The 25,565-nt window shown below is 49.4% G+C and overlaps 6 protein-coding genes across 6 annotated transcripts; 3 read left to right on the top strand and 3 right to left on the bottom strand.

The window, feature by feature from the left end:
* Nucleotides 1–1,957: 1,957 nt before the first annotated feature.
* Nucleotides 1,958–4,507, bottom strand: N7518_004597 (uncharacterized protein; the record flags this gene model as incomplete). The annotated part of the gene is made up of 1 exon (XM_057185524.1): nucleotides 1,958–4,507. The coding sequence occupies one exon, from the start codon at nucleotides 4,505–4,507 to the stop codon at nucleotides 1,958–1,960; it is 2,550 nt and encodes an 849-aa protein (XP_057042294.1).
* A 748-nt stretch (nucleotides 4,508–5,255) lies between these two features.
* Nucleotides 5,256–5,684, top strand: N7518_004596 (putative pyrimidine 5'-nucleotidase; the record flags this gene model as incomplete). Its single annotated transcript, XM_057185523.1, has 1 exon — nucleotides 5,256–5,684. The coding sequence occupies one exon, from the start codon at nucleotides 5,256–5,258 to the stop codon at nucleotides 5,682–5,684; it is 429 nt and encodes a 142-aa protein (XP_057042293.1).
* A 563-nt stretch (nucleotides 5,685–6,247) lies between these two features.
* Nucleotides 6,248–10,391, top strand: N7518_004595 (uncharacterized protein; the record flags this gene model as incomplete). The annotated part of the gene is made up of 2 exons (XM_057185522.1): nucleotides 6,248–6,667; nucleotides 6,732–10,391. The coding sequence occupies 2 exons, from the start codon at nucleotides 6,248–6,250 to the stop codon at nucleotides 10,389–10,391; spliced, it is 4,080 nt and encodes a 1,359-aa protein (XP_057042292.1).
* Nucleotides 10,392–10,964: 573 nt separating this feature from the next.
* Nucleotides 10,965–12,417, bottom strand: N7518_004594 (uncharacterized protein; the record flags this gene model as incomplete). The annotated part of the gene is made up of 2 exons (XM_057185521.1): nucleotides 10,965–12,256; nucleotides 12,312–12,417. 2 exons carry the CDS (start codon nucleotides 12,415–12,417, stop codon nucleotides 10,965–10,967), a joined length of 1,398 nt encoding a protein of 465 aa, XP_057042291.1.
* Nucleotides 12,418–13,016: 599 nt separating this feature from the next.
* N7518_004593 (OSTA/TMEM184 family protein) lies at nucleotides 13,017–15,171 on the bottom strand (the record flags this gene model as incomplete). The annotated part of the gene is made up of 5 exons (XM_057185520.1): nucleotides 13,017–13,146; nucleotides 13,221–13,576; nucleotides 13,629–14,651; nucleotides 14,710–14,797; nucleotides 15,071–15,171. The coding sequence occupies 5 exons, from the start codon at nucleotides 15,169–15,171 to the stop codon at nucleotides 13,017–13,019; spliced, it is 1,698 nt and encodes a 565-aa protein (XP_057042290.1).
* Nucleotides 15,172–15,512: 341 nt separating this feature from the next.
* Nucleotides 15,513–25,225, top strand: N7518_004592 (uncharacterized protein; the record flags this gene model as incomplete). The annotated part of the gene is made up of 3 exons (XM_057185519.1): nucleotides 15,513–15,568; nucleotides 15,625–15,660; nucleotides 15,712–25,225. 3 exons carry the CDS (start codon nucleotides 15,513–15,515, stop codon nucleotides 25,223–25,225), a joined length of 9,606 nt encoding a protein of 3,201 aa, XP_057042289.1.
* Nucleotides 25,226–25,565: the final 340 nt, after the last annotated feature.

Raw genomic sequence — 25,565 nt, 5'->3', positions numbered from 1 at the left:
CAACCACAACTACAACAATATCTAGCATGGCTATATCCTGCCATTTGCTATTACTATATAGAAAATCAAAGACCAGTATAAGTTCTCAATACCTCATTTCAAAATAAATTATAGTTGGGGTGAGGTAGAAAATAGCAGTAATGGTGCTGTGTGTGTATGACCTGTTTGGGGTGGGCAAACAAAGCAAGAGCTTTCCAGACCTACCTATATTGTTTATATTTCTGTTTACCTCTTTCTCCTTACAACCTATCTTCGAATACCCTGCATCTTCCTTCATCAACTAACTCTCTCTCCATCCCGGTCTATCAGTGGCTTAATGACGGTCAAGGCCAAAGGTTCTGACCTTCTCGATAGACTACCCACAACACATCTAGATGCTACATACTGCCCTGTAGTAAGTTTACTCCTGTGAATGGCCTATGACCCTTGGACGTGACCCTCGTCTATCTCAATATGCCCTCTTGCAAATGATGATCAACGGGAATGGACCGAGTTACATGACGAAGAAGTTGTCACTCTGATGCGAGATGTGAGTGGTTAATTAAAATCAATATGTGCCTGAAATTTACTGGGCCAGTATAGTACCCATTTGACTCCTACAGCTAGCTAATCTGGGTCTTTTGCTTTGACAGAATTCCATTCCTCTATAACCTGGTCCCTTAAGTCAAGTTTTCATCGAATACAGTGAGAAATATCCATACGGCCTCAGACACAACGGAGGCCAGTGGGGACCAACCCTCTGGTCCTCTTGGACCTCATCCTCATCTATTCATATGCCTGCGGAAAGGGACATCCCAGATACTCTGGCAGCCTTCTTCATCGTGACCTGGTTCACATCAAAACAAGGTATCAATCCTAAGCCCTCCCACACAATGGCCCTGGTTATTACTATGCAATGATTGCAAGTGATGATGATAATTCGGATGATCGTGTATGGAACCTACCATGTCATACAAAATTATTCCGATACAAGCTGTCACTAATTATGATGCACTTGCCATACTGCTCTCATGACAAAGGAAGAGATCACTAGCTAATCACGATAGTTTTCTATTCAGGTATATCAGACCGACCTAGCACGGGCTAGAAGTTGCAGGATTGCGTCTTGCATGCCTCGTTTCTCGAAAGCTCGAACACATTGTCTCTCGACAACTATCATTCTGGTAGGTACTACATACAATTCATTTTCAACACAACCATACTCCATTACTTCACTTGCACATGATGATAAATTTAGGCGAAGTTGAAAAGTCCATGTGAACAAACTTAATCTCAATCTGATCCAGGTGGAAGCAGCCTTTTTCTTTTTTTTCTTTCTTGAATGATACTTGAATTCAGCGACTTTAATTGAATATGGCAGGCTAACAAGAAATATTACAAGGTACAAGCATAGCCCACAGAATGTTTGAGCGCTCCAAATCTTGAAATATCCTGATATGCTTCCATGCATCATCCACTTTCAGCCCTCGGGGAATACTTGATTCAGAACTCTCAAATGATGATAAAGGCTTTGTTTCTGATACTCAGAATGTTGAAAACATCTAGCCATCTGATGTGAGAGGAACACAAGTCCCCGAAGCTAGATGATCCAGCAAAATCAATCTACCACTTGGATTCTCTTCTTACACAGCAGACTTGTAGTTTATTTGCAGATCAGAGCTGCAACAAGAGCAATGCCCGACGAGAGTTTGTGGATATGACTGCTACTACCAATATATTCAACAAGCACGAGGAATTGACTGAGATTATAAGATGCTTAACTGCCACCCTCTGATGTGCAAATTTCCTTGGGCTCAAGATATCTGATACACGAATCTGTCGATACAAGGCTACTTTGTACGTAGTGATAATGCGTAAAGTATGATGCGTAAAGTATGAATTGATGGAATAATACATTTAGATACAAAGTCATGAAATGCTGCGCAAATAGAAGAAAAAGTTCAAGCATGGCACGCTATTAATAACGCTGTGGGCCTCGCTGGATCGTATCATTCGCGCCATCCAGCGCGATGTGATCTCCCTCTTCGCCTTCACCTTCATAGTACCGTCGATCCCGAATGTAATACGGTCTCTCAACATATTCCCCAAGTTGTCTGTCCCTGAAGATACTGGGCTCGCGGCCTGGGCCAGTTGGTCGCACGCTCCCAACTCGCTGAACAACCTCATGCGAGTTTTCATAGTGAGGCTGTGGAGGACGAACACTGGCTGTCCGAATTATTCTCTCCTGGGGCACTCCACGCTCATCAACATAGACCGCATGACGAGGAATGTACTCCGCTACTTGTACACTGCTGCTGCGTGAGTAAGGTTCATGGCCTTCCAAAGGAGCAGCGTAGCCTTGTCTCTCATCGGCTGCTACGGGACGAGCATATTCAGACGTCACTCGCCTGTAGACAGGCTGGGGCGGGGGCATTTCTTGCACATAGTGTCGTTCACCGTAGGGGTCTTGCACAACTGAAGGCGCACGAACACTGCCCGCATGGTGGTGCACTCGTTCTTCATAAACATCCTTTGACATCCGAGAGACTGGCCGGGGTGGGGGCGGGGGCGGGGGTGCCATCGGCTGCAGTCTTGGTGCCTGTGGCAACTCGTAGTACTGGGTGCCATGCTCATCAACCACGATCCGACGTCGAGGAGGTGCCATCATCCGCATCGGCGGTGCCTCTTCGTAGTAAGCCTCCCGATATGTTGAGGGCAGCATGTCATCCGCAGCAATATAACGATGCTGTGTGTAAGGAGGGGCATCTTCGTAGTACCTTGGCCGCTCTTGCAGAGGGCGTTCCACCACGTATGATGCCGCTCGAACTGGGCGTGGCTGGGCCTCAATGTACTCACGAGCATAGTCTGATTGCCGAGCATACTGTGAGCTGGCGACTCGTCGAAGATCAGCTTCCTCCCGAATTGGCCGTCTGATGCTCAGACGAGATATTGTGCGCTGGGGCCCAACGTCTGATAGAGGCTCGTGGTACGGGTCAATCTCGTAAACTGGCTCTCGCACCAGCGGTCCGCGAGTTTCATATACAGGAGTGTATTGAGGGGACGCGATGTCAATGTAGATGGGGCGCTCTGCAGGGTTTCGGCTGCGAACAACCGTAGAATCATCGGCGAATGGTGGCGGTGAAACAGGCTCCTCTTTGATAAATGCCTCCACGGGTTCTGCATTTTGTGTCCTGTGCGACGTTTGACGGGGACCTTCATCGCCTTCACGCAGCCTTCTCCGTTTCCGTGACATGACCTGAAATGCCGGTGGGTTGGGACTGCCACGAGCAGAATCAAGGTCCGAGTACACCTGGTCAGAAGGACGTTCATCCCGGACTTGCTGGACAGAAGGAACCTTGGCAATTGCCAGAGGTGACACTCGAGATGGCCGGGGAGCTGCCGGTGATGTGATGTGGTTTCGAACTACCTTCACGTTTGTGGGAGACGGGGGCTTGCGAATATCTCGGGTTCGGTCGGGGTATCTGGCATCTAGCCTAGATGTTCTTCCAGCACCAGTTTCTAACCCACGGGGATGTTCGCGATGATCCGCTGGCGGCGCTGCTGGAGCTGGTGGAGAATATTCGGGTTCGTCCACTATCTCGGACCGATGCGAATCGCGGAAGCGGCTGACGGGAGCCTCTGCTTTATGGTAGCGGCCCTGCTTCTGAGAATGGGATTGACGCTGGTCAGCAACAAGGTAAGCATCTGGCATTTCCTGATCAGATCCAGGACGGTTGAGAGCTTCAAGTCGCTGCAACTCATCTGCATAATGGGTTACCGGACCACGTGCGGCAGTTCCTGTAGGTGCAATTATAGCCACGGGGGATGACTTTTGTTGCCCGCCAGTATGCGGAGGCGAGTCGGGAGCTCTACTGGAGTAAAATGAATTGTCGTCGAAGGAATCACTGGCAGCACCGCCAGGTCCACTGGCCTCAGATGCATCGCTCAGCGAGACTGGTTTCACTGCCTCAAGAGCTTGTTTGAAAACCTCCGAGACATCAAAGTCGGGCTTCGTGTCTTGAACCGCAGGTCTCTGTTTGGTCTCTTGTTTCTTGGACTCCACTTGATCACGCAGCGCTCTTTCCAATCTCTGCCTTTGTAACTGTAGTTCCGCCCTGATTAGGTCATCCGACTTGGTCAAGAAGATAGGATCGATCTCGGATGTAGGTTTTGAAGCCACACGGGCGGGTTGTGATGCTGCAGGCAAGGCGTTTCTGGCCGCGGCACTCTGCGAGCTATTGTAAGGCTGTTTTGTGGTTGTAACCACAGGCGTATTCGCCAATACAGCTGTCGGAGGGGGATTTTTAGGTAAATGAGTTTGGAGAGGGACATTTTGGACATTTCTCCCAGGCTTGCGCACCAAGTGCTGGGGAACATTGAGCCGAGGGTGAGTGCCCGAGAAGACTTGGTCATTGATGGCTAAGATTTTTTCGTACTCCCGTACCTCATCATCCAGTGTAGAGGCTGAAACAGCCATAGGACCTGCTGGAAGGTGAGTTGTTGGTCCATGAGTCGCGGCCATGGTCATTGGGAAAGCTAGGGAAAGGGATCGGTAAAGCTAGAACAAGATGAGAGAGACTGGAAGCAGATATGTCTAAAAACGCGTAAAACACACGTCAAATATCCACTCAGTCCAATCTACGATTGAGAAGGCTCCGAGGATTGGATGGAAAAGCAAATGAAGTGTCGTAAAAAGTCCACCATGCCGGCCGTCAGGGCGCTAAATCCGATTATGTAAGGTCGCGGATTGCTGCCCAGACACCGGGAACATGAGGGCGCTAGTAAGAAGAGGAAGCCGATCTTACTTTACTTTCTCTTTGACTTATGCATCGGTTATTTGCGTTATCTTCCTGTTGGCTTATTAGACCTATCGTGACCTCGTCTAGACTTTCACCTGCTTATCTACCCCTGCGATTTCCTAATTCAAGATCGATGTCAACCAACGCTGCCAACGGAGTCAGTGACTCACGGCCGGTCTTCTTCTTCGATATTGACAATTGTGTAAGTCAAGAGAGGTTAAATTCAACATTGTGGTCTCTAATTACTATGTGCTCCTACAGCTCTATTCTAAATGTTGGTGCTCTTGACTTCCGCTCTCTATGAGCTACTATTAACAGAGCGTCCCTCTACGCAGCTTGCAACATCCACGATGAAATGCAGGTATTGATCAGTAAGTGAAGCCAACATAGTGTGCTAGACCATCTTACTAATAAAGTAAACTTTTGCTAGATGTTTTCTTTGTCAAACATCTCGACCTTACACCGGAAGATGCCCATATGCTACACCAGAAATACTACAAGGAGTATGGACTGGCCATTGAAGGCCTTACCCGCCACCACAAGATCGACCCGCTTGCCTTCAACTACGAGGTTGATGATGCTCTACCTCTTGACAATATCCTCAAGCCTGATCCCAAGCTGCGCAAACTGTTGGAAACCCTGGACACAACAAAGGTGAAACCATGGCTGCTCACGAACGCATATATTAACCACGCAAAGCGTGTGGTGAAGTTACTCGGTATTGAGGATCTGTTCGAAGGTATTACCTATTGTGACTATGGAATCTTGCCCTTGGTGTGCAAGCCTGGTCAGGACATGTACGCCAAAGCAGAGAAGGAAGCTGGTGCTCCAAGCACGGATCAGTGCTATTTTGTTGGTATGTCACCCTCCACTGCATGTCTGGACCTTTTGAACTCTTCATGCTAATAAGGCCGAATCAGATGATTCACACCTGAATTGCGTACATGCGCATGCTCGGGGATGGACTACCGTTCACCTAGTCGAACAAGGTACCCCCGTACCACACAAGCCGGCTTCGAAGCACACGATCTCTAGCCTCCAAGAGCTCCCGGTACTTTTCCCCCAGTTCTTTAAACAGTGAGGAGAAAGCGGTGATGCTTAGATTTAGACCTGGCTACGACACTCTTGGTTTATTCCCACTAGACTTTTGGTTTACAACTATGAATGTATATTATTATGGGCCTATTTATATAGGACGTACAACATTAAGGGATTTGGATTATGCGAAATTAAACCAGGGCTCAAGTCTGCTATAACAATACAAAGAAGCCATTAGCCGTAGTTTGGATCAATAATGCGTGTAGTAGCGATTGATCTACATCGTAAATTGAAAGTTCCTGCCTCAGGCAGAAGATAGTCACTTGACGCGCTCCGCTGGACTCAGGAGTTGCCGTGTTTCTGTCCTCCCAACAACCAGAACTTCTCAACTATCGCTCAAGAGCTCATTGTAGCTCTTGAATCCACTCGACATGTCTGGCCATGCCTTATCTGTAGGCACGGTGATTGAGCTGCCCGATGGACGGCTAGCAACAGTGCGCTTCATTGGCAACACCCATTTTGCGGACGGACAGTGGATAGGCCTTGAATTAGATGAAGCTACCGGCAAAAACGATGGCGCAGTCCAAGGCGAACGGTATTTTGATTGCTATCCAGGACACGGCATGTTTGTCCGCCCAACAGTGGTTGTTAAGATTGTCCAGCCCGAGCCGGAGAGTAAACAAACCGCCAAACTGGCTAGCAGCGCCGCAGGTAGCAAAGCGCAGCCTAAACCTGGGATCTCCACTGGTATGCGCAAGCAAACTGGGCTACCTCCTACAGCAGCAAGGCGACAGAGCAGCAATGCAGGCTCCACTCCTACTCCGGTGCCGAAGGGTGTGGCCGCTCTCCGAGTATGTCATGTCCTACGAAGGCGTTCCGTTCCATTATGCTAACCTATAATTCTACTCCATTTAGTCCCCCACAAAGTCCCCAACGAAACAGCTCGCAACGACTGCGAGCCGCCCGTCCATCGGGAGTGCTTCCCGCACCTCTACAGTGGCATCTAATCGACCACGACTAGCTCCCAGCACCAGAAGCCCCCCGGGTCCTTCTCCAACACAACCAGCAGCCTCTAGAGGCTCACGGCCCTCGGTATCTGGACCAGCAGTCCGATCTTCGAGGCCAGGCTCCCAAAGTGCCGTTGCTTCATCAACCCCGGGATTGACAAAGCGTCCTTCACTACGGCAGGTTAGCAACACAAAAGCATCGGATGGAGGAGACGCGGCCATGAGTGGGGGATCCGGAGATCCAACCGAGACCGAGTCGCCTGACACTGACGGGGAGGGTGCACAAGACGGACTCACCGGGCCGAAGACCTCTCGACAGTCGATGACTGCTACGCGACCTGCAGCCTCGCGTCCTGGGGCCCCGCTCTCTGCATCTCAACGCCAGGGGCAGAGCAGTGCAGTTAATCGCGAGCTCGAAGAACTTAATGCCAAGCTCAGAATAATGGAAAAGAAACGAGCCGACGACAAAGAGAAGTTGAAGACCCTCGAGCAACTCCAGGCTGAGCGTGATAAATTTGAAACGATCATCCAGAAACTTCAAGCCAAGTATCAACCGCAGCAAATGGAAGTCACCGAGCTGCGCAAAAAGTTGAAAGAACTTGAGGCTCGTTCCGACGACGTGGAACGCATGCAGGCGGAGCATGAATCGCTCATGGAAATGGCTACTCTTGACCGCGAAATGGCAGAGGAGACAGCGGAGGCATTCAAACATGAGTGCGCAGCGTTACGATCAAGGTTGGACGAGCTGAATTTGGAGGTGGAGGTTCTCCGAGAGGAGAATGAAGAATACAGCCAGGAGACCACCCCCGAAGACAGAACCACTCATGGATGGCTTCAGATGGAAAGAACCAATGAACGTCTCCGCGAGGCGCTCATTCGTTTAAGAGATATGACTCAGCAGCAAGAGTTAGACCTCAAGTCTCAAATCAAAGAATTGGAGGAGGATCTCGAGGAGTACGCTACCGTCAAATCTGATTACGAGGCTGCAAAGGAGAGAATTTTGGTCGCTGAGACCAATGTCGATAATCTTAAGCAGCAGCTGGAGACAGCACTGGGGGCGGAAGAAATGATTGAAGAATTAGCAGACAAAAACATGCGCTACCAGGATGAGATTAATGAGCTGAAAGCTGCCATCGAGGATTTGGAATCTCTCAAGGAGATTAGCGATGAGATGGAGTACACCCATATCGAGACTGAGAAGCAACTTCAAGAAGAAATTGAGTACCGAGAGAGTGTGTTCAGCGACCAATGCCGAAAGATAACGCAACAGGACGAAGTTATCGAGGACCTTGAATACACATTAACTCGTTTCAGGGATTTGGTGACGAACTTGCAATGTGACTTGGATGATATGCGCACGACAAAGCAAGTTTCGGAGGCAGAGACCACCGAAAATGCATTGCGCCACCGCCAGATGCAAGATTTGAATATGAAACTCCAGGCCAATCAATCGAAGGCCCTGACCAAATCTATCGATGTTGAACTGAACCGTATGGAGTCCGAAGAAAATGCACAGCACCTTTCGATGATCAAGCTCTATCTTCCGGAGTACTTTGAAGGGGAAAAGAATTCTATTCAGGCTTTGCTTCGATTCAAGCGCGTCGGATTCAAAGCCAATGTCATGAGCAGCACTCTACAAGATAAGGGATCTGAGCACTCAGTAGTCGCCAACGAGGAACTTTTCCAAGCTCATGTGGTTTTGGAATATCTTATGTGGATTTCAAACGTGTGTGATCGCTTTGTGAACTATATCACAGCTTGCTCGCCAGAGGAATTTGCCAATATCAAGATCGCAATGTTCGAAATGGAGCCAGTGGAGCGCATGTTGAACTTCTGGATTGAGCCTATGAAGAAGGACGAAGTGAATCTTGCAAAGTTTGCAGTGGAATTGCAGCGGTCTATCGCTCTCCTCGCACACCTTGCTGAGACCCTTCTTCCTTCCAGCTTGGAGATGTTTGCCGATGAGCTGTGTATGCGGGCCCATTTGTCTCAATCGTACATTGAGCATTCAGCCGGTGCAATCACACGCGTTAAGCTGATTATCAGCTCCAAGATGGTGGCCGCGGCAGAAGGCGACGAAGAAAACCTGATTTCTCTGAATAAATTGGACACTTTCGCCTCTCAGGCCCGCGGATACAAAGTTGCGATGGGTAAGATCAGCCGGTCTCTTGATGATCTGGGTTCTAGGTCACTTGCGCTCCCAAAGGACGCCGAAGAACCGTTCAAGAAGATAGAGAATGAAACCAAGCAACTTTCAGAGTTTGCTCGAAAGCTCGGCGAGAACCTTGTTGTCCTCACCAGTGATGAAGGTCGCACGCACCCATTCAGCCCGGAGGAGATTCTGGACTGCATGTCCCAGGCTGCCGTGTCCTTTGCCTCGTCCTCCGAAACCTTGGATGAAAGTAACGACCCTATTTCATTGCTATTTACCAGATTGCAGCAAGTAGGCGACCAATTTGAGGAGCTGGATACCATCTCATCAGATCTGTCTCGCACAACAGAGTTCGAGAGAGCTGCATTCCCCTGGGTCGCTCGCGCTGCAGAATTGAAGTCCAACAAAATGACATCCCCGGATGCAGACGAGGAGATTCGCCAGTTGAGAAATGAGATTCACGAAGCGTCAGCCGCACTTGGAGTCAAGGACAATACCCTTGAAGAACAGGGCCTAAAGATCGAGCATCTTGAATCAAGGATGCGAGAGGCAAGCAAGAAGGCTGCCATGGTCAAAGAACTCGAAGCCAGAATCGAGGAAATCCAGAAAGCAGGGAGTGAACTCGAGAAAATAGTTGAGCAACAAAAGAAGGAGCTTCAGACAGCCGAAGCAGAGCGAGACGAGTTCATGGCTCGTCTTGATCGAATGAAGCGCATGTCTGGAACAGTAGGTCTGACGCCCACGGGCAACAGCGCCATCATCGCTAGTGAGGCCTCTTTGGCTGCCATGAACGAGAACGAGTCTCTCCGCGCTGAGGTGGAAAGCCTCCAAGCAGCCGTGCGTTTCCTGCGCGAGGAAAACCGCCGTTCGAACATCCTCGACCCATACTCCGTCCAGCGATCTAGTGAAATGCATGCATGGCTTGACGCGCCGCTCGTGCGTGTCAAACCAACCCCCGAACAAGAAAAAATCCAACGCACTGCTCTCGAAAGTCGGGATGTCATGACCCATCTTCTCAAACTGACAAAAGAGTCCCGTGTCCCCGATCTCAAGTCCACGATGGCTATTCCAGGTAGTGACGGCAATGAGAAAGCGGGTCGCGCTGCTTGGCGCCCGTCCAAGACCCGCCTCCGTTATCAGGTACTCCAGCAGCGCGAAAACTTCGAGCACTGGGCCGAATGGCGCGACGAAATTGTCAATCACGAACGTGAACAGGACCGTCTGGCCGCCGCCAAACAAGAGCGCACCATGCGTGATCGCGTCTCCAGGCATGCTCACAAGGCTTCTGTCGAATTTCCCCAGGGCTCAGGCCATGGTATGATGGGCCGTGCCTGGGAGATTCTCGGCATGCAAAAACCCCGCAAAATCGGCCCCATAAGTACTTCCCCGGACGGTGTGGAGATAGTCACGGACTAAAGCTTTGATCTCGTATGAAAGCTAAGACGTCGATCTTTTGTTGTACATAACATTCATCCTTTCTTTTAACTTGTGCCTCATTTGTTTTTCTGACAGCTATATTGTCTTTTTTGAGATACCCTACAGAAATAGCTATCGTTAGCCTTTGTGTACAATTGACTTATTTCCAGACATCGTGGTTAGATGCCATGTGTGTTAGCCTGGACCTTGAAATCTGTGTTTCTGTTGCATAATTGTTCTTCTCCCTAGTAGAATGCTTAGTATAATCATTTTCTAACTGTTAAAGATCCCATGTAGTCATATCCAGACCGTTTTCATTATTACTTCCTACATAAGCTATGTATGTACCACGGTTAATCCCCTCAAATAGCAACCTTGGAAAGAACTAACCAACTGGAATCACAACGGGGTATTCCAACGCGCATTAGAAATAAATGAAGTCCAAAAGGAAATACCCAACAAACATCCAAGAAAAACTAAAATTTTAACAGGAAGAAAAGAAAGAGACCGGGTAACTCATTATCAAAATCTCAGAATGGCCAAAAGTGTCATCTTCAAAGAAAATCCGACAACTCAAAACGCCACCCCAATACCAGACTCGTGGTACCGCATAGGTCCATTGTCATGATACGAAGATAAGTGATGGTGCTGTTGCTGGTCCTCGAAGATGGTCGGGTAGCAGACACCAGCGTCAAGATCCTTTTCTGTAGCAGACGGGAGGACTTGGAATGAGGTGCGGGGAGTAATAGCACTAGAGAAGGCACTAGAGATGGAGCCATTATTCCGTGTTCTTGGGCCGCCGGTGAAAGTCGTAGTACTAGTCGAAGCCACTGTGGTGCCACTCAGCGTGCGGGTTCGCTCCCAATTAAACCCTTTCTCGCCGGGCATAGAGGCTTGCCTGGGGAACGGAGAGGAGTTGGTGGGTGTAGGGCACATCCATTGAGTTACGCGGTTGGAAAGAGAGAATGGGATTGTATCGATTGAGTCTCGGTTCTTGGGAAGTGGAATCGAGGGACGGCGCAATGAGGTTTGTGATATCATCGTGCGCGAGCTGGCTGACGAAGGACTGTCCTTGGACATTGCCGAGTACTTGGATGGGGATGTATCCGGCGAGTCTCTGTGCACACTGTTGGATGCAGGTGGAGTCCGAGGTACTCTGCCCCAGGTGGTGTTTGCGTCGTTTGGCCATCGGGTGTTCGACGTAACCTTGTTGCCTTCTGATTTTGACCTGCCGTGGATTGGAGATGCTGCCTGAGCTTCTGGGAGAGGTTTCTCGGTGTGAATGACCTTGGAGAAATGTGGCACCAGGGTACTAGTGGCGCGAACGGGTTCTTCGACGAGCAGGGACTCCATATTTCCAAGTGATCGGCGTTTCTGAGACCCGACTGGCTTGCGAGAGACTACAAATGCTTTTTGGCAATATCGATCACGAACGTTGGTCGGAGTCGTGAGGGCACGAGGGGGTACCGGCAGCGTCTTGCGCTGAGGGCTCTCGTTTAGTTGGAAGGTTTCGAATGAAGGTAATTCAGACAATCGATTACCTGATCGATGAATGCGGAGATCCAATGGTTGATAGGTTGGTGGCGGAGGAGAGTTGAATGAATGTGGGTGACCGTGGAAGGATTGCACTCTGCGAAAGTCTGAAGGCGCGCTGATCTTCAACGGGGTAGTTGAAGAGCGTTTCAAAGACATGCTTGCCCGGTTAGAGGCTCGCGACGCCAAGTTCCGGCTGTCGTTGAACCATGATGACAGTGAGTTTCGAGATTGATGGACACTTGGACTGGGGAGGTTATCGTATACCACCAGCTTCATAGGTGGAACAAGGTGTGGCTGAGTATGGCATATTTTCATCTCCCGTTCAACGCCTGGGACGTATATTAGTCCATCGAGTCTAGATTTTTGACGTAGTCGGACACATACCGTTCCCAGCTTGTCTAGGTTGACAACCATCGTCACCAGGTAAAAATGTAAAGCATGATCGTATCCAGCCAGTGAATAACGACCCCGCCCTCTCCAAAGCCAGCATGATGGCGACCAGCGCGAGAAATCAATCCATCACCTTGAAGGGAAAGAAAGGAGAAAACAAAGGAAAGGAACGAACCAGTTGCACAGGCAATCAAATCAGCCCCTCAGACGGGATGGGAACATCCATCATATAAGCCCAAAGATGAGCGCCTTACCCAACCCGTCCAGGTACATATCATCGTGGCACTAGTAACCGGGGTCTATGCCCAGTAAAGACATGCACGCCGACGCCAGCGCATTTAGCAGCATTGATCGTCGGTAGCAGAGCTGATCGAAGCACTACTATTCGTTGACGTCTAGTGGGGTTATCACATCTGTGCTTATTATTTTGAGCTACACCCTCTCAAGCCTATCAAGTCCAGTTTTGGTGTGATGAGAAAGTCGGGCGCTTACAGAGATTGGAAAGGATAATTCTATCTCTTTAGAATTTCTCGGAGTTTCATAATGTTTTCCTTTCTTCTGTTCCATTTCGAAGGATATGTACAGAACACAGATACAAACATATCAGAACCGAGAATGAGCAAATGAGTAAATAAGGTAGATGATCATAATCCGAGATGAATAAAAAGACAGAGTACACCATACACCATAGAACGCGCACTATTTGCCCCAAACATTGTCCTGCTCTAGGTCGTCGTAGGCCCATTTGGGCCGATCTTCGTCATGATTGGTCTCCGGCTGTATCGAGTTGGCTTCAGCCTCTTCTTCGATTAGATCTTCACAGGGTCTTCTGGAAATTGGAGCCGGGATTAATAACTCTGCTCTGAAGCCTCTAGGGTCGCTATGCGCGATTTGGCAACTTACGAGAATCGTCGAGTTTCAGGCTCTGCCCAGGCAGAGCCATACTCTCTCTGTGTTTGGGCTCGAACTTCTTCTTCAGCCTCTGTATTCTCCACCACAAGGTCAACCAGCTGGCTGCGCTGCGTACCGCTAGAACTGGTGGAACTGACGTTTCGCTTCAAGGGACCGGGAGTCGCCGAGCTTGGGCCAGCTATTTTGGACTTTGGCTTGTGACTTTGCCTACTCTCACCATTTGACGCGCGACTTTTCCTGTGCCTATGGGCCTTTTTGAAATCTGCCCCTCGGTTTGAATCTTGATTTCTCCGCGAGGGTGGCAGCCGTTGGTCACTTGGCACCACGTTCGCGGTAATCACCGGGTACTATGCGCGGTCAGCATTGCAATCACGACCACCCTGTATCAGCGTAACTCACATTCCAGTCTCCATATTCTAGTGCGCGAGCATTGAGGAATATTCGCTCATCCTCGTCGTCCAGTGCGGTTTCATCAATTTCACTGTATGATCGGATTCTCTCTCTGGAGGTTTGACTGGCCCGTTTATTTCTGGGGCCGCGCTGACTAGATTCGCCGCCCAATAGAGGCGTGCGGCTGTTGGCTTCACCCGGTTCTGGGATCCAATATTTTGCCTTACCTCCACGCTCATATCTCATGCCGGCCATTACTCGCTTGACCCGCGACCCTGACTCCTCATGCGGGATGATATTATCACCCGAGTCAAACAGCCGATATCCGTAATTCTTACCGCGAATGGTGAACTTGGTGTCTTCAACCAAATCTCGCACGCCGAATGCGTCGCGCAGCGCGTATTTTACGGGCATGCGCGCAGCTGAGATGGTCGGGTCCGCATAGTCATGCCACGAAAATGCATACCAATGAGCCATAGCGAACAATGGCATCTCAAAGCAGATAAGACTGTCCTGAATGGCCGCCGCAAGGTTGTCGGGGGTGTACCCAGCAACACTACCAAGCGCTCCCAGCCACTGCAGGATCGACAAGAAGAAGCCTTGCCAATATGAGGCGAAAATAATGAGTTTGACGCAGAGAAATTTGGGGACTGGGCGGAATGGCGCGAGGTCATCATGCAGACACACCCAGAACATGGCAAGGGAATAAAGACTGATTGTGACGCTGATATTATATATGATACCTGTCCAGAGGTATCCAGAGCTCAGCCCAATATAGCCCTCTTGATATGTATCGGTTGCCTTCATTATGATGGAGCCGAGAGCCAGAATGGGCTTCAACCAAGCGTACTGCAGGATACCACGTTTGACAGCAAGGAAGGTTTGGGGATCCGAGATGTCAATCTTTGGGAGGAAGTGATTGAGAGGCCAGGCATGGGAGATAGGAGGGCGGCCATGAGCCATGATGATCACAGCCCGCTCGCCGCCGAGGAAGTTGATGAGGAGCTGAAAGAAGGTATAGATGGTGAACGCCTGCCAATGCCATTCGTTAATAAGGGCTTATCGGACAGTCGGCCAGAGCCCCACATACCTCGTAGATGTCACGAACAGGATCTAGAAACTGTGCCGCCCTTAGCGATATGATGCTCGTCCATGATGATACTGCGTAAATCGGGACCCTAAGTTCAATCAGCACTGCTTTTTGCCCTAGCCCCCTGAGCTGATACTCGAGTCAACACTAACATCAACAATATGCGCACAACGTAGCGTTGGAGTAAGGGTTTCCGGTAGTTTTTGCTATATATATGGTGAGCCACGGTTCTCGAATTTGGACGGTATAAGCTCGTACGTTTGAAACCATATGGACCTGTGGTTTGAGACAACACGTTAGCCGGGGAGTTTACAACGAGCGCGACCATGAGTTAGGTCGAAAAAAGATTGGATAGACTGACACAAAGGACAAGAGAGAGGAAACCAAAGCCGAGACACCTGTGACAATGATAATTGCTCGTGCTAGGCTGGAGCCTGTTCCTCCGCTAGCTGCGGTCGTCATGATTGCTGAGATTTAGGGGGAAACACGGTTTAAGGACCCCTTTCTGCCTACGGAGGTAATCCAGCTCATTCCGCAGAGTCGATAGAGGGGCAAAACATGTTAGTCAAGACCGAAATGGGGGGAAAACAAGCTAGAGAAGCGTTAGTTCGGAATGAGGAGGCGTGTTATCCGATGACGATCCTCGCGTGACACCGCTCTCGGTCTTCCTTATCAACGTCCTCATCTTGCGACTTCCACGATATTTGACCAGCCACTTTGGTGTCGATGATTGAGAGGTCAATTTTGGCTCGTCATTCGCGTTCTATCGCGCCGGCGCTGTCCATGTTGACAGGCGGAGAGAGATGGGTAGTACAAGTTTGACATCGACCTTCCTGACGCCGGATCCAAGCTTCAATTGGTATGGAATCGCTGCTTGGACTGCTTAGATCATGGCTGTTATACTGATCGATTTAGGTTCTTTCTCTTGGAACTGATTGTCTCTTGCATTCTGTAAGTTTGCCCTATTCCAACTTGACTGGATTACGCTGATCACCGGTATAGCGCTCTGTTCTTTTTGCTCTACTTCAACCGACTCTTCGCGAACCTCATATCCTACGCGATTCGATCATACACATGGCATTACTACCGCGCATATGTTGATATAAACGCACTTCAAGTCTCCCTACTTGGTGGGAGAATCTTCTTCAAGGGCATTCGGTACCATGGGGTGAACGAGACCATCTTTATTCATGGAGGATTCATAACATGGCGCTATTGGACGCGTACAGTCGAGCGAAATGATTTGGCCGGGATTCGACGCAAGACAGGTCTTGCTCATCATATCTCAAGGGAAGAAGCGTGCCCGCGCGATGCAACGGACGACAATCTGGGGGAGCAAGGTGGCATGGGAAAGACGACCGACTTGCCGTGCCGGATTACTATCAACACATATGGCCTTGAATGGTTCATCTACAACCGGACACCCGCCTATGACAGTATCCTTACTGGGTTTGGATACTCTCCTAAAAATGTTGATTTAGACGGTGACAATTCAAATCCGCCAGGATCTCGCGGGGCGGCAGAAAACGGCAACGAAAGCAACGCCTTTGATTTTAAAGATACGCCTGGACATCGGCCAACCATCGAACCCTTGTCACAGCGCAGCACGGGTGAGAGGAGCGGAGTTGCGTCGCAAAAGACTACTATTCGTGGATCAGAACTGTCGGATCCTGTGTCCAACATGTTACAACTCCTGCCTATGAAGCTGGATTGCCAGAAAGGAGCCATTGTCATCGGGAATGAGCATACTCGATCTGTGTTGACAACCACGTTCGACACTGGAATGGGTACCATCGACGCTTCCAATTCAGGCCCTCTTGATTTGTATCGTCAGATAATCTCATTTCAAGTAAAAAATGCAGTGGTTCAAATGCGGCCAAACCCGGACTTCAAGCAGAACCAATCGGCGACCGCCAAAGATCTAGGTGCGCAGCAAGAGAAAGACCACGCATCGAAGAAAAGACCGCAAAATATCTTCAACTACCAATTCCAGAGGCGCAGAGTATGGCACAGTATTCGAGACTTGGTCCCATATTTCCAGACATCTGTCGAATCGTTCCATGACGATCGCAGACACGCCAACAGTATGCCGAGGAGCCAGGCAGAGTTTCCTGAGGTCCGCTGGACCGGTCTCTCTCGGTATCTGGACGAAGATAGTGGGGATGACCATGAGAAGTGGAACTCAGTCGAATATGCCAGGTTCTCTACCATCGTGGATAGCCCCATGCTGAATATAGCCTACTTTTGGGACGTCCCTGGACGAGTCATTATTCAACCAACGTCAGCTGCTAAGTCTCAACCAATGGATAGCAATATCAATTATGCTCCTTCTCCCGAGTGGGGGATTGACCTCAAGATTCACGGCGGTACGATAAATTACGGACCCTGGGCTGATAGGGAGCGGGTTGGCCTGCAGAATGTCTTTTTTCCAAACTTCTATCGCAATGCTGAGCCCACAGAGAAACTAGCACCAGGTGCTCTGCGACAAAGCACGGCATTTAGATTGCGCATGGAAATCAATAGGGAATTGACATTGCGTATTCCGACACGAGAGCCTTCCAAGGATTGGCAATGGAAGGGTCGTGCTGATGCCGTTGGGGGTGCATCGAGAACAAAGAGGCCAAACGAACAGAAGACTACTCGAGCTAAAGAAGGTGAAAAAGGCTACCTCGGCCCTGAAATTCGCCCGTTTGGGTGGCTTTCCCTTTGTGTTGGCGCCGACTCTACCATCAACTATACCATGGATATGGTGGGATCCAGCACAGGGTTTTGCAATGAACTTTCTATCGACTTGCGAGAGTCAAGATTATCATCCAGCATAAACCATGGCTTGCTTTGGCAATGTCCTCGGCAACAGATTACTTGTGATCTATCCAACCCACTTTCCTGGAATGGTCTTCGCCCCTGGAAATTTACTGCCGAAAACCATGACCTACAGCTGTTTCTCCTACGTGATCACATATTCCTTCTCACAGATCTTGTAAGCGATTGGGCTTCGGGACCGCCTTCGGACTACTACTCATTTGTACCTTTTATTTACAATCTCGATCTCAATTTCTCCGACTTCCAACTTTACATCAACGTCAACGACCGAAACATTATCAGCAATCCTTCTGATTTAGAGGACAACCGATTTCTTGTTATCAAAGGCAAGCGCCTGGCGGCTAATGCCATGATACCATTGGACAAATACCAACCTGAACAAAATGCCATCGACTTCAGGGTAAACCTTGAAGACGGCGGCGTGGACTACACGACTCCTTTGTGGGATACCTTGCATGAATTTTTACCGCAAAAATCCATGGCCACTCTCGAGAATTTGTTCATTGACGGCTCCTATAACTATTTCCAGTCAACATCTCCGGAACTGACTGACACGCTGATGCTCAACGTCGATGGAACTTCACCTCGTCTTTACCTTTTTGGATTCTTGATCGAGAGTTTCATGACAATCAGAGAAAACTATTTTGGCGAGGAAATGCACTTTAGAACACTTGAAGAATATCAAGAGCTAGTCTATGCCGACGAGCCACCGTCAAATCCGACAGGCACCAACCCAAACCGAAAGTCAAATGACATGGATGTGCTCGTACGCGTCACGGTTGACAGCCCCCGTGCCTTGCTTCCTGTGAATATCTATGATCACTCAAAGTGCATGGGACTTAGCGCAGCCTCCCTCGAAGCGAATTTGCGTTTTACTAACTACTATATGGATTTGCAATTTTCCATCACCCCGGTGAAAATTGATTTGGGGACCACTGAACTGGATGGCCCTTCCACTATCTCTAGCACTCAGCTGTTCATCGATGGGGTTTCGGTTTACGGCCATCGTCTGTTTGGTTTGCCCCCGCTTGAACCAACATATGTTTGTAATTGGGATTTTGATGTCGGTCGAATTGTCGGAGAATGCTCCACCGAGTTCTTGGCCTGTTTGGCTTCATCTTTGAAGAGCTTTGATTTCTCGTTTGACAACGAGGAAAATGCGTTGCCAATGCTTTTCCCGGAGCTTCTATTTGACGTGACTTTCTTGAGGGCCAAGGTTGACTCAATTCATATTTCCGTGCTACTAGACCAGACAGCTGTGATTTTGAGCACACAGCCTTTGAATGTGAACTTCAATGATTGGGCAAACACCAAATTTTCGAAACGCATGAGTCTTCTCGTTCCGGATATCTCAATCGCTGCCGTTGATCGCCAATCTGTCTCTCAATGCAATCCATCAGCGGGAGAAAAAATGTTATCTCCCATAGGACTTTTCCAGCTCACAATTGGGCTGAAGTTGGCTTTACGCAAATCCGATATTGCAGAAAGTCGACGACTTCAGCAAGAACATATCAGAACCCATGATCAACGTACTCACAGGGCACAATGGTTGCTTTTTGACTGGGAAGAGACTGGGCCAGCTTCAACCATTCCTTCTGACGACGACGTATTCCCTCCAACTATGGCCATACCTTCAATGCCTGAGCCTATTCATGACAGGATTGGCTCTGTTGATGCACCATCATATCAAAGAGCTTCAGGTCCTCGTACCACTAGAAGTGCCAAGAGCTTTTTTGTCCAGTCAGAAGCATCAAGTATGAAGAGTGTCCGGATACACACTGTCAACAGCCCCAGAGCAGCCTCGAAATCTATTTCCAAATCGCGGCCTTTTCTGCCTACCCGAGGATCGAGCGCGTCCGTCTCGAAAGCCAAGCGGTCGAGAGATGGACCAAATTACGGGTCTCGGGTAGGCGCATCCTCGCCTTCTACGACAAGAGACGCAAATCCGTGGATAATGCCACAGTTTTCGTACTACAAGCTTCATCTGGATACATCCGAACTTCCATTGCCATTTGCGGATGAGGATGACACAATGAGTGAAGACTCAAGCATGAATCAAAAGTCCATGTTTCTCACATTTGATGACGATCAAACGAAATACATAAACCTTGCGTGCAACCTCCCCCTCGGGATCCGAGGGTTTTGTACACCCGAATTCCTTCTAAGTCTAGCTACTTTACTGGATGGGTTGGAACCAAAGCATCCTACGCGAATCATTGACTCGCTTCAAAAGGATGTGATATCGTCCATCGTTGGCTATGACAATGCAATGAGCAAACCGAGAATTTCAACAGCTGTCTCTCTTTATGTTCCATCTATTCAATTACGACTGATTGACCTGTCTGCGGCTCCCAACAACAATCAGGTCGAGTTCCGAGATGAATACAGCTTAGATATCCGTCGTCTGCATACTGAGTTCCGAAGAAAGGTTCAACGTCAGAAAGGTGATTTACTTGAAGGTCTCAAACAAGGTGTAACGGTCCATGCGGCAGCGGATTATGTTTCAATTTCTATCGAGGGTAGACGCGCAGATTCTTTCCATGAGAAAGCTGTGTTTAACTCACACATGGAAGATATGAATTTCTGGCTCGTGACCTCGCCCAATATTCGCTCTAACCTTCAGATGCGAACATTCAATACAATGACATCAGCAAAGTCTGTGGAGCGTCTTGCATTTCTCGTTCGTCGAGCAACGACTATGTTTGATTCCGTCGCGTCATCCTTTCAACAGATTTTAACGTCCAGCGAAAAGCGCCTACAATACCTCCTGTACTCCCTCACCCAATCGGCTACTGATGTACCGGATCCAATATTCCTTGCTCGCATATCGTACGTCCTCAGGGTTGCTTCGACTCACTTGCGGCAGCATGACTCGTGGAAGATTATATCTCGCATTCGCAAGATTTATGAAAGTCTGTCTGCTCATCAGAAGCGTGAGTTGGAGCAGAAATGCTTGTGTGAGAATTTTCCTCTGCCGGCGAATGCCAAAAAGGCAGTATTATCCGGCTTCGACCGCTGGCGGGCTTGGGACCTGGCACATGTTGCCAAAAGCTATGTCATGCGCCGTGTTTGGCCGCACGCCGCCGAACGGCAGACTTCCGAGCCTTCGATGTTCATATCCTCCACAATCCAAACATTCCAATTTTCCATGGATCCTGGTCCGAAAGAAAGCGATTTGGCCATAGGGAATTTGTCCACTGTTGCATCATTTGCTCCACACGCGCCTGAGGGTGAAGGAGGGAGCAAGCAACTCATCACCCTGCAGTCTTATTGCGGATCAACAGCCCTGAGGCTGCGCTGGGAAATTCTAGACCTCGCTGAAGGAGTGATCAAGGTCATGTCGAATATCACACTTGCATCCTCGCCGGGTCATGTCCCAATTGACAAGGTCCAAGAGAAGACACCGATCGAGCTGCAGATAATGTTTGGCACTGATTTTGGTTCCATCACTCTCGATTGTGTCAATGTTAAGCTTGCTCTAATAGCGAAGGCTCTCCGAGGGTCGATCGTTCACAAGGCGCTTGGTGCCAAAGAACCAGAAGATCTCGCTGTATTGTTTAGCGCTGAAGGATGCTCGTCTGAGCTTCAAAGCCAATCTACTACTCTGATGTTATCAAGAATCGCCGACCCATACGTGTACCTTTCGCTTGCATCAGAGGAAGATGACAACGAGTGCAGACACGATTGGAAGATCGCTGGGTCCTGCAGGAAGCTTCGTTATGACATGAAAGAAGACCCTGTCAGCTTAGCACACACAGCAGATAGACTCATCGCGGACGAAGTCAGATACATCCGACAGCTTATGGATAGTGTCAAGGTACCAAATCCGGAAACCGGTCAGAGCCTCGCATCAAATAAACCCACTCGTGACACCTTCCATGTGGCAATGTTCTTAGAAGACTATCGGTTGACTTTTACCCTTTTGCCATCTTTGAGCTATCTTCTGTCCGGCGAGGTCGCTCGCATGACAGTGATGCCCACGGAGGCATCCAAAATCGAGATTGACTTTGATGTGAAGAAGAACTCGCACATGTTCGTATCGGGTGAAAGCCACAGGTTCAATGTTCTGTCCATGCTGGAAATACCTCCCGTAAACGGGCGAATCCTTGCTAATCTCTTACCGGATCGCAAGGAAGTGGAGATTGATATCACGATTGAACTCATTCGCCTAGAAGCCAGTGCTGTGCGCAGTCTCCTCGCTGTTTTGACAGGACCTGATGTTTCCCATTTGGTTTGTGATATCAAGCAGAATTTAGATGTTCTCCAGTTACACCTGAAAGACGTACTGTCGCTACAGAAGGTATCCCCAAAGCCCAAGCCAGCATCTGGCAGCCAGGAGATCCTCTACAAATCCCGTCTCACAATGGCTGGATTCGAGATTCATGCCATTGCACCAGGCCTAAAGGGCAAAGACTACTCTGCGGAGATGATCTTCAGCCTTGGGATGATGCGTATGCGACTTCAAAATGGACTCGATCGGGGATACGCCATGGAGCATCCCGAGTTCAATATCGATGCCCCCCAGATCATATTTGAGCTTCGAAAACAACAAAAGGCTAGCAGTCAATCATATGGAGGTTTCTCTGCTGGAGTGAAGCTTCAGGGAACATCTGCGATCCGCCAAAATGGGGAGATCACTAGAGCATACCATTTCACTAGCGACAGGTTCGATGTCGAACTTTCCGCTGAGACAGCAGCCCTTGTGGTCGATATTGCCGTCTATACACAAGAGCGCATCAAAACCCTGGACCTTTCCCATGAAGTCAAGCGTCTTAGGAGATTAAGACATGGTGGCCACATTGACACAAAAGACGGAGCCACCGCTGCCCCTGAAATCCACGTCAACGATGATTCCAGCCCGGAAACATTCCTAAATGCTCTTTACTCTTTAAAATTCCGGGCCATTCAGATTGCTTGGAACATGACCACGGTGCACAGTAAATCTGGTCGACAGCCCGAGAACCTGGTCTTTTCAATCCAACAAGTCGAACTGTCCAACAAGAAGAAGAACGCAGCCAAACTTCGAATTGAAAACATGCAACTTCAGATGGTACCATTCGGAGCGGACAGAGAAAAGCGCTCGCTCAATTCAGCCCTTATGCCAGAGCTGGTCTTCAACGTGGCGTATTCCTCCAAAGGGAAGGAAGTGTGTCTTGCTTTCCAAGCAGCTGGCAAATCCCTCGACATACGCGCCACATCGGAGTTTATCATTCCGGCTAGTATGATACAAGACTCAATGTCCACAGCAAGCGAGGCACTTCGTGAAGGCAAGGCTGTTTGGGCAACCAAAGCAGACTCTCCCGAGAACAATACCAACAAAGATCGCAGCCTTTTCGGTAACAGACGATTGCGGTCTCTCCTCGTCGATGTTGACTTTGCAGGCGCTATTGTCACGCTTCAAGGAAAACTTGGCCATGATCACCAGACATTGCTAGCCGCCACATGGAAGGGTAGCCGACTCTCCGACGCAAAATATGGCCAATATGTCCAAGGCGATGTAGCGACCACAGCAACTCTGCGAGCACCGGGAGTGGCGCTCAAAGTCCAATTCGAGGACAACGGCACCGATGATCCTGCACTCAATGCGGAGTTGAAAGTCGACCCCTCAACAAATACATTGTATCCAACCCTTGTTCCTCTCGTCAAGCAGATGACCGCCACAGTCAAGGAGATCATGGGCAACCAGCAGGGCCAGCCTCGAAAGCCTTCTGCAGCAGCGAAGTTACAGACGCAGAAACCAATGCAGGAAAAGCCATTTGATGCCGCCGATCCAACCAGCCTCCTTGGTCGGTGCAAGGTAAACGTGGGACTGCTATTTTACAAACAGGAATTTAGCTTAAGCTGTCAGCCTATTGCAAGAGTCGCAGCTACTGCAAGGTTTGAGAGTGTCTACGTGACTGTCAACACGGTCCTCTCGGAAGACCATGGCCGGTTCCTTGCTCTCTCTTTGGCTTTCAACAGCTTGGAAGCATCTGTAAAGCACGTGTACTCCAATGAATCAACCGCAAGCTTCGAGGTCAAGTCCATGGTGCTGTCCTTGATGAATAGCAAGCACCTTGGTCGAATGAACGGAATGTCGGCTATTTTGCGCGTCAGTCCAATGAAGGTCGCAGTCAATGCCAAACAGGTTCAAGACTCTTTGCTCTTTAAGGAAATTTGGCTTCCATCCGACAATGAAACCACCTCGAGTGAGACCGTACAGCCAGGACCGTCCGAAACGCAAAGCTATATCGTGCAGCGATACCAACAGGTTGCGTCGGCGTCCGCATTCCCCTGGACCACTACCATCGCGATTGAGAAGGTGGAAATTCAACTCGATTTGGGCTCGACCTTAGGCAAGGCACAGTTTGCCATTATTGATCTGTGGGTGTCTACCAGCAAGACATCTGACAGCGAACAGAACATGTGTATAAATTTTGGCTCAGTTGCCATCGAGAGTAAGGGTCGCATGAGTGGTATTGTCGAACTTAGAACACTGAGGATTCATACCTCCATTGAATGGCCCGAGTCCTGTGAGACAGGACACACACCGTTGATTCAAGCCACAATTGCCTTCCAACACCTCCAAGCCAAGGTGTCATTCGACTACCAACCTTTCTTGGTTGCACAGATCGCCATGTTCAATTTCTTGATGTACAATGTTCGAAATACATCCGGCGCGCAGAGCCAGCGCCTCTTCAGTATTCTGGAAGGCGACAAACTCCAGCTATTCTGCACATCTCTGACAGCATCACAAACATTGGCGCTATTCCAGGCGTGGCAGCGCCTGATCCAAGACGTTCAAGCAGCCTACAAAGCATCACTACGCGAGGTAGAGCGGTACCTCCGTCGGAAGTCTTCTGTCCTCACCGAGCGCCTCGATGTCAGCGCCAAGAATCAAGCGAAGAAAGACCACGACAAGCCCGAAAAAGCACCCATCTCTCTACACACCGGAGTGGTCGTGAAGATCCGCCACGTCAACCTGGGAGCATTCCCCAGCTCATTCTTCGACAACCAAATCTTCAAGGTAGAAGCCCACGACGCCGAGGCCCGCTTCTCCGTCTCGCTCGAAGCCAACAAAATCCACAGTGCCCTGGGCCTAACATTGGGCCAGCTTCGTGTAGCGCTGTCCGGCATTACGCGGCCCACATCCGCCCAACTCGACGAGCTCTCGGTGGACGAGATTTCCGAGCGAGCCGCAGTATCTCGCGGCGGAACAATCCTCAAAGTGCCACGACTAGTCGCGAGCATGGAAACCTGGCAGGCTCCAGGAAGCCACCAAATCGACTACATATTCCGCAGCACGTTCGAGGGCAAAGTCGATGTCGGCTGGAACTACTCGCGCATCAGCTTCATCCGCGATATGTGGGAGACGCACTCGCGGGCGCTCGCGTCGCGGCTTGGCAAGCCCTTGCCGCCGTCTGCGGTGCGCATCACTAGTAGTGGTGAAGGGAGTGGTGCTAGCCCTGAGCAGCAGGAGAAGATCACTGCGGTTGTCAATGTGCCCCAGTCCAGGTATACATATACTGCGCTTGAGCCGCCGATTATTGAGACCCCGCAGCTGCGGGATATGGGTGAGGCTACGCCGCCGTTGGAGTGGATTGGGCTGCAGCGTGATAAGCTGCCTAATGTGACGCACCAGATCATTATTGTCACGCTGTTGGAGATTGCTAAGGAGGTGGAGGATGCTTATGGCAAGATTCTGGGGTCATGATCTTTTTCCCTTGGGGGGGGGGGGGGGGGGTCCCCTTGAATGCTCCTGATTCCTTGGATATATTTCTCATCCTTTATTGTTACTTTTTTGTTTTATTATTGCCTGATACCAACCATTGTTCTTTTTGTGCATTATTATATTATACGAATACTGTTCTTTCGACTCGATATTGAATCGATAGAAGAATAAAACAATAGAATTGTTGACTATTTAGATCAAAAGTTAACCAAAAAGAGAGAATGCAATATGCTTCTCTAGAACACAATGAAACCCGCCCTTTATAAAACTGCGATATCTACCATCTAAAATCACAAAACCAACAAGTTAATGCATCCTCTTT

The sequence above is a fragment of the Penicillium psychrosexuale genome (assembly GCF_028828465.1).
Source record: "Penicillium psychrosexuale strain IBT 29551 chromosome Unknown utg000003l, whole genome shotgun sequence".
Taxonomy (NCBI): Eukaryota; Fungi; Ascomycota; class Eurotiomycetes; order Eurotiales; family Aspergillaceae; genus Penicillium; species Penicillium psychrosexuale.
This window is presented reverse-complemented; position numbering and strand designations above follow the sequence as displayed.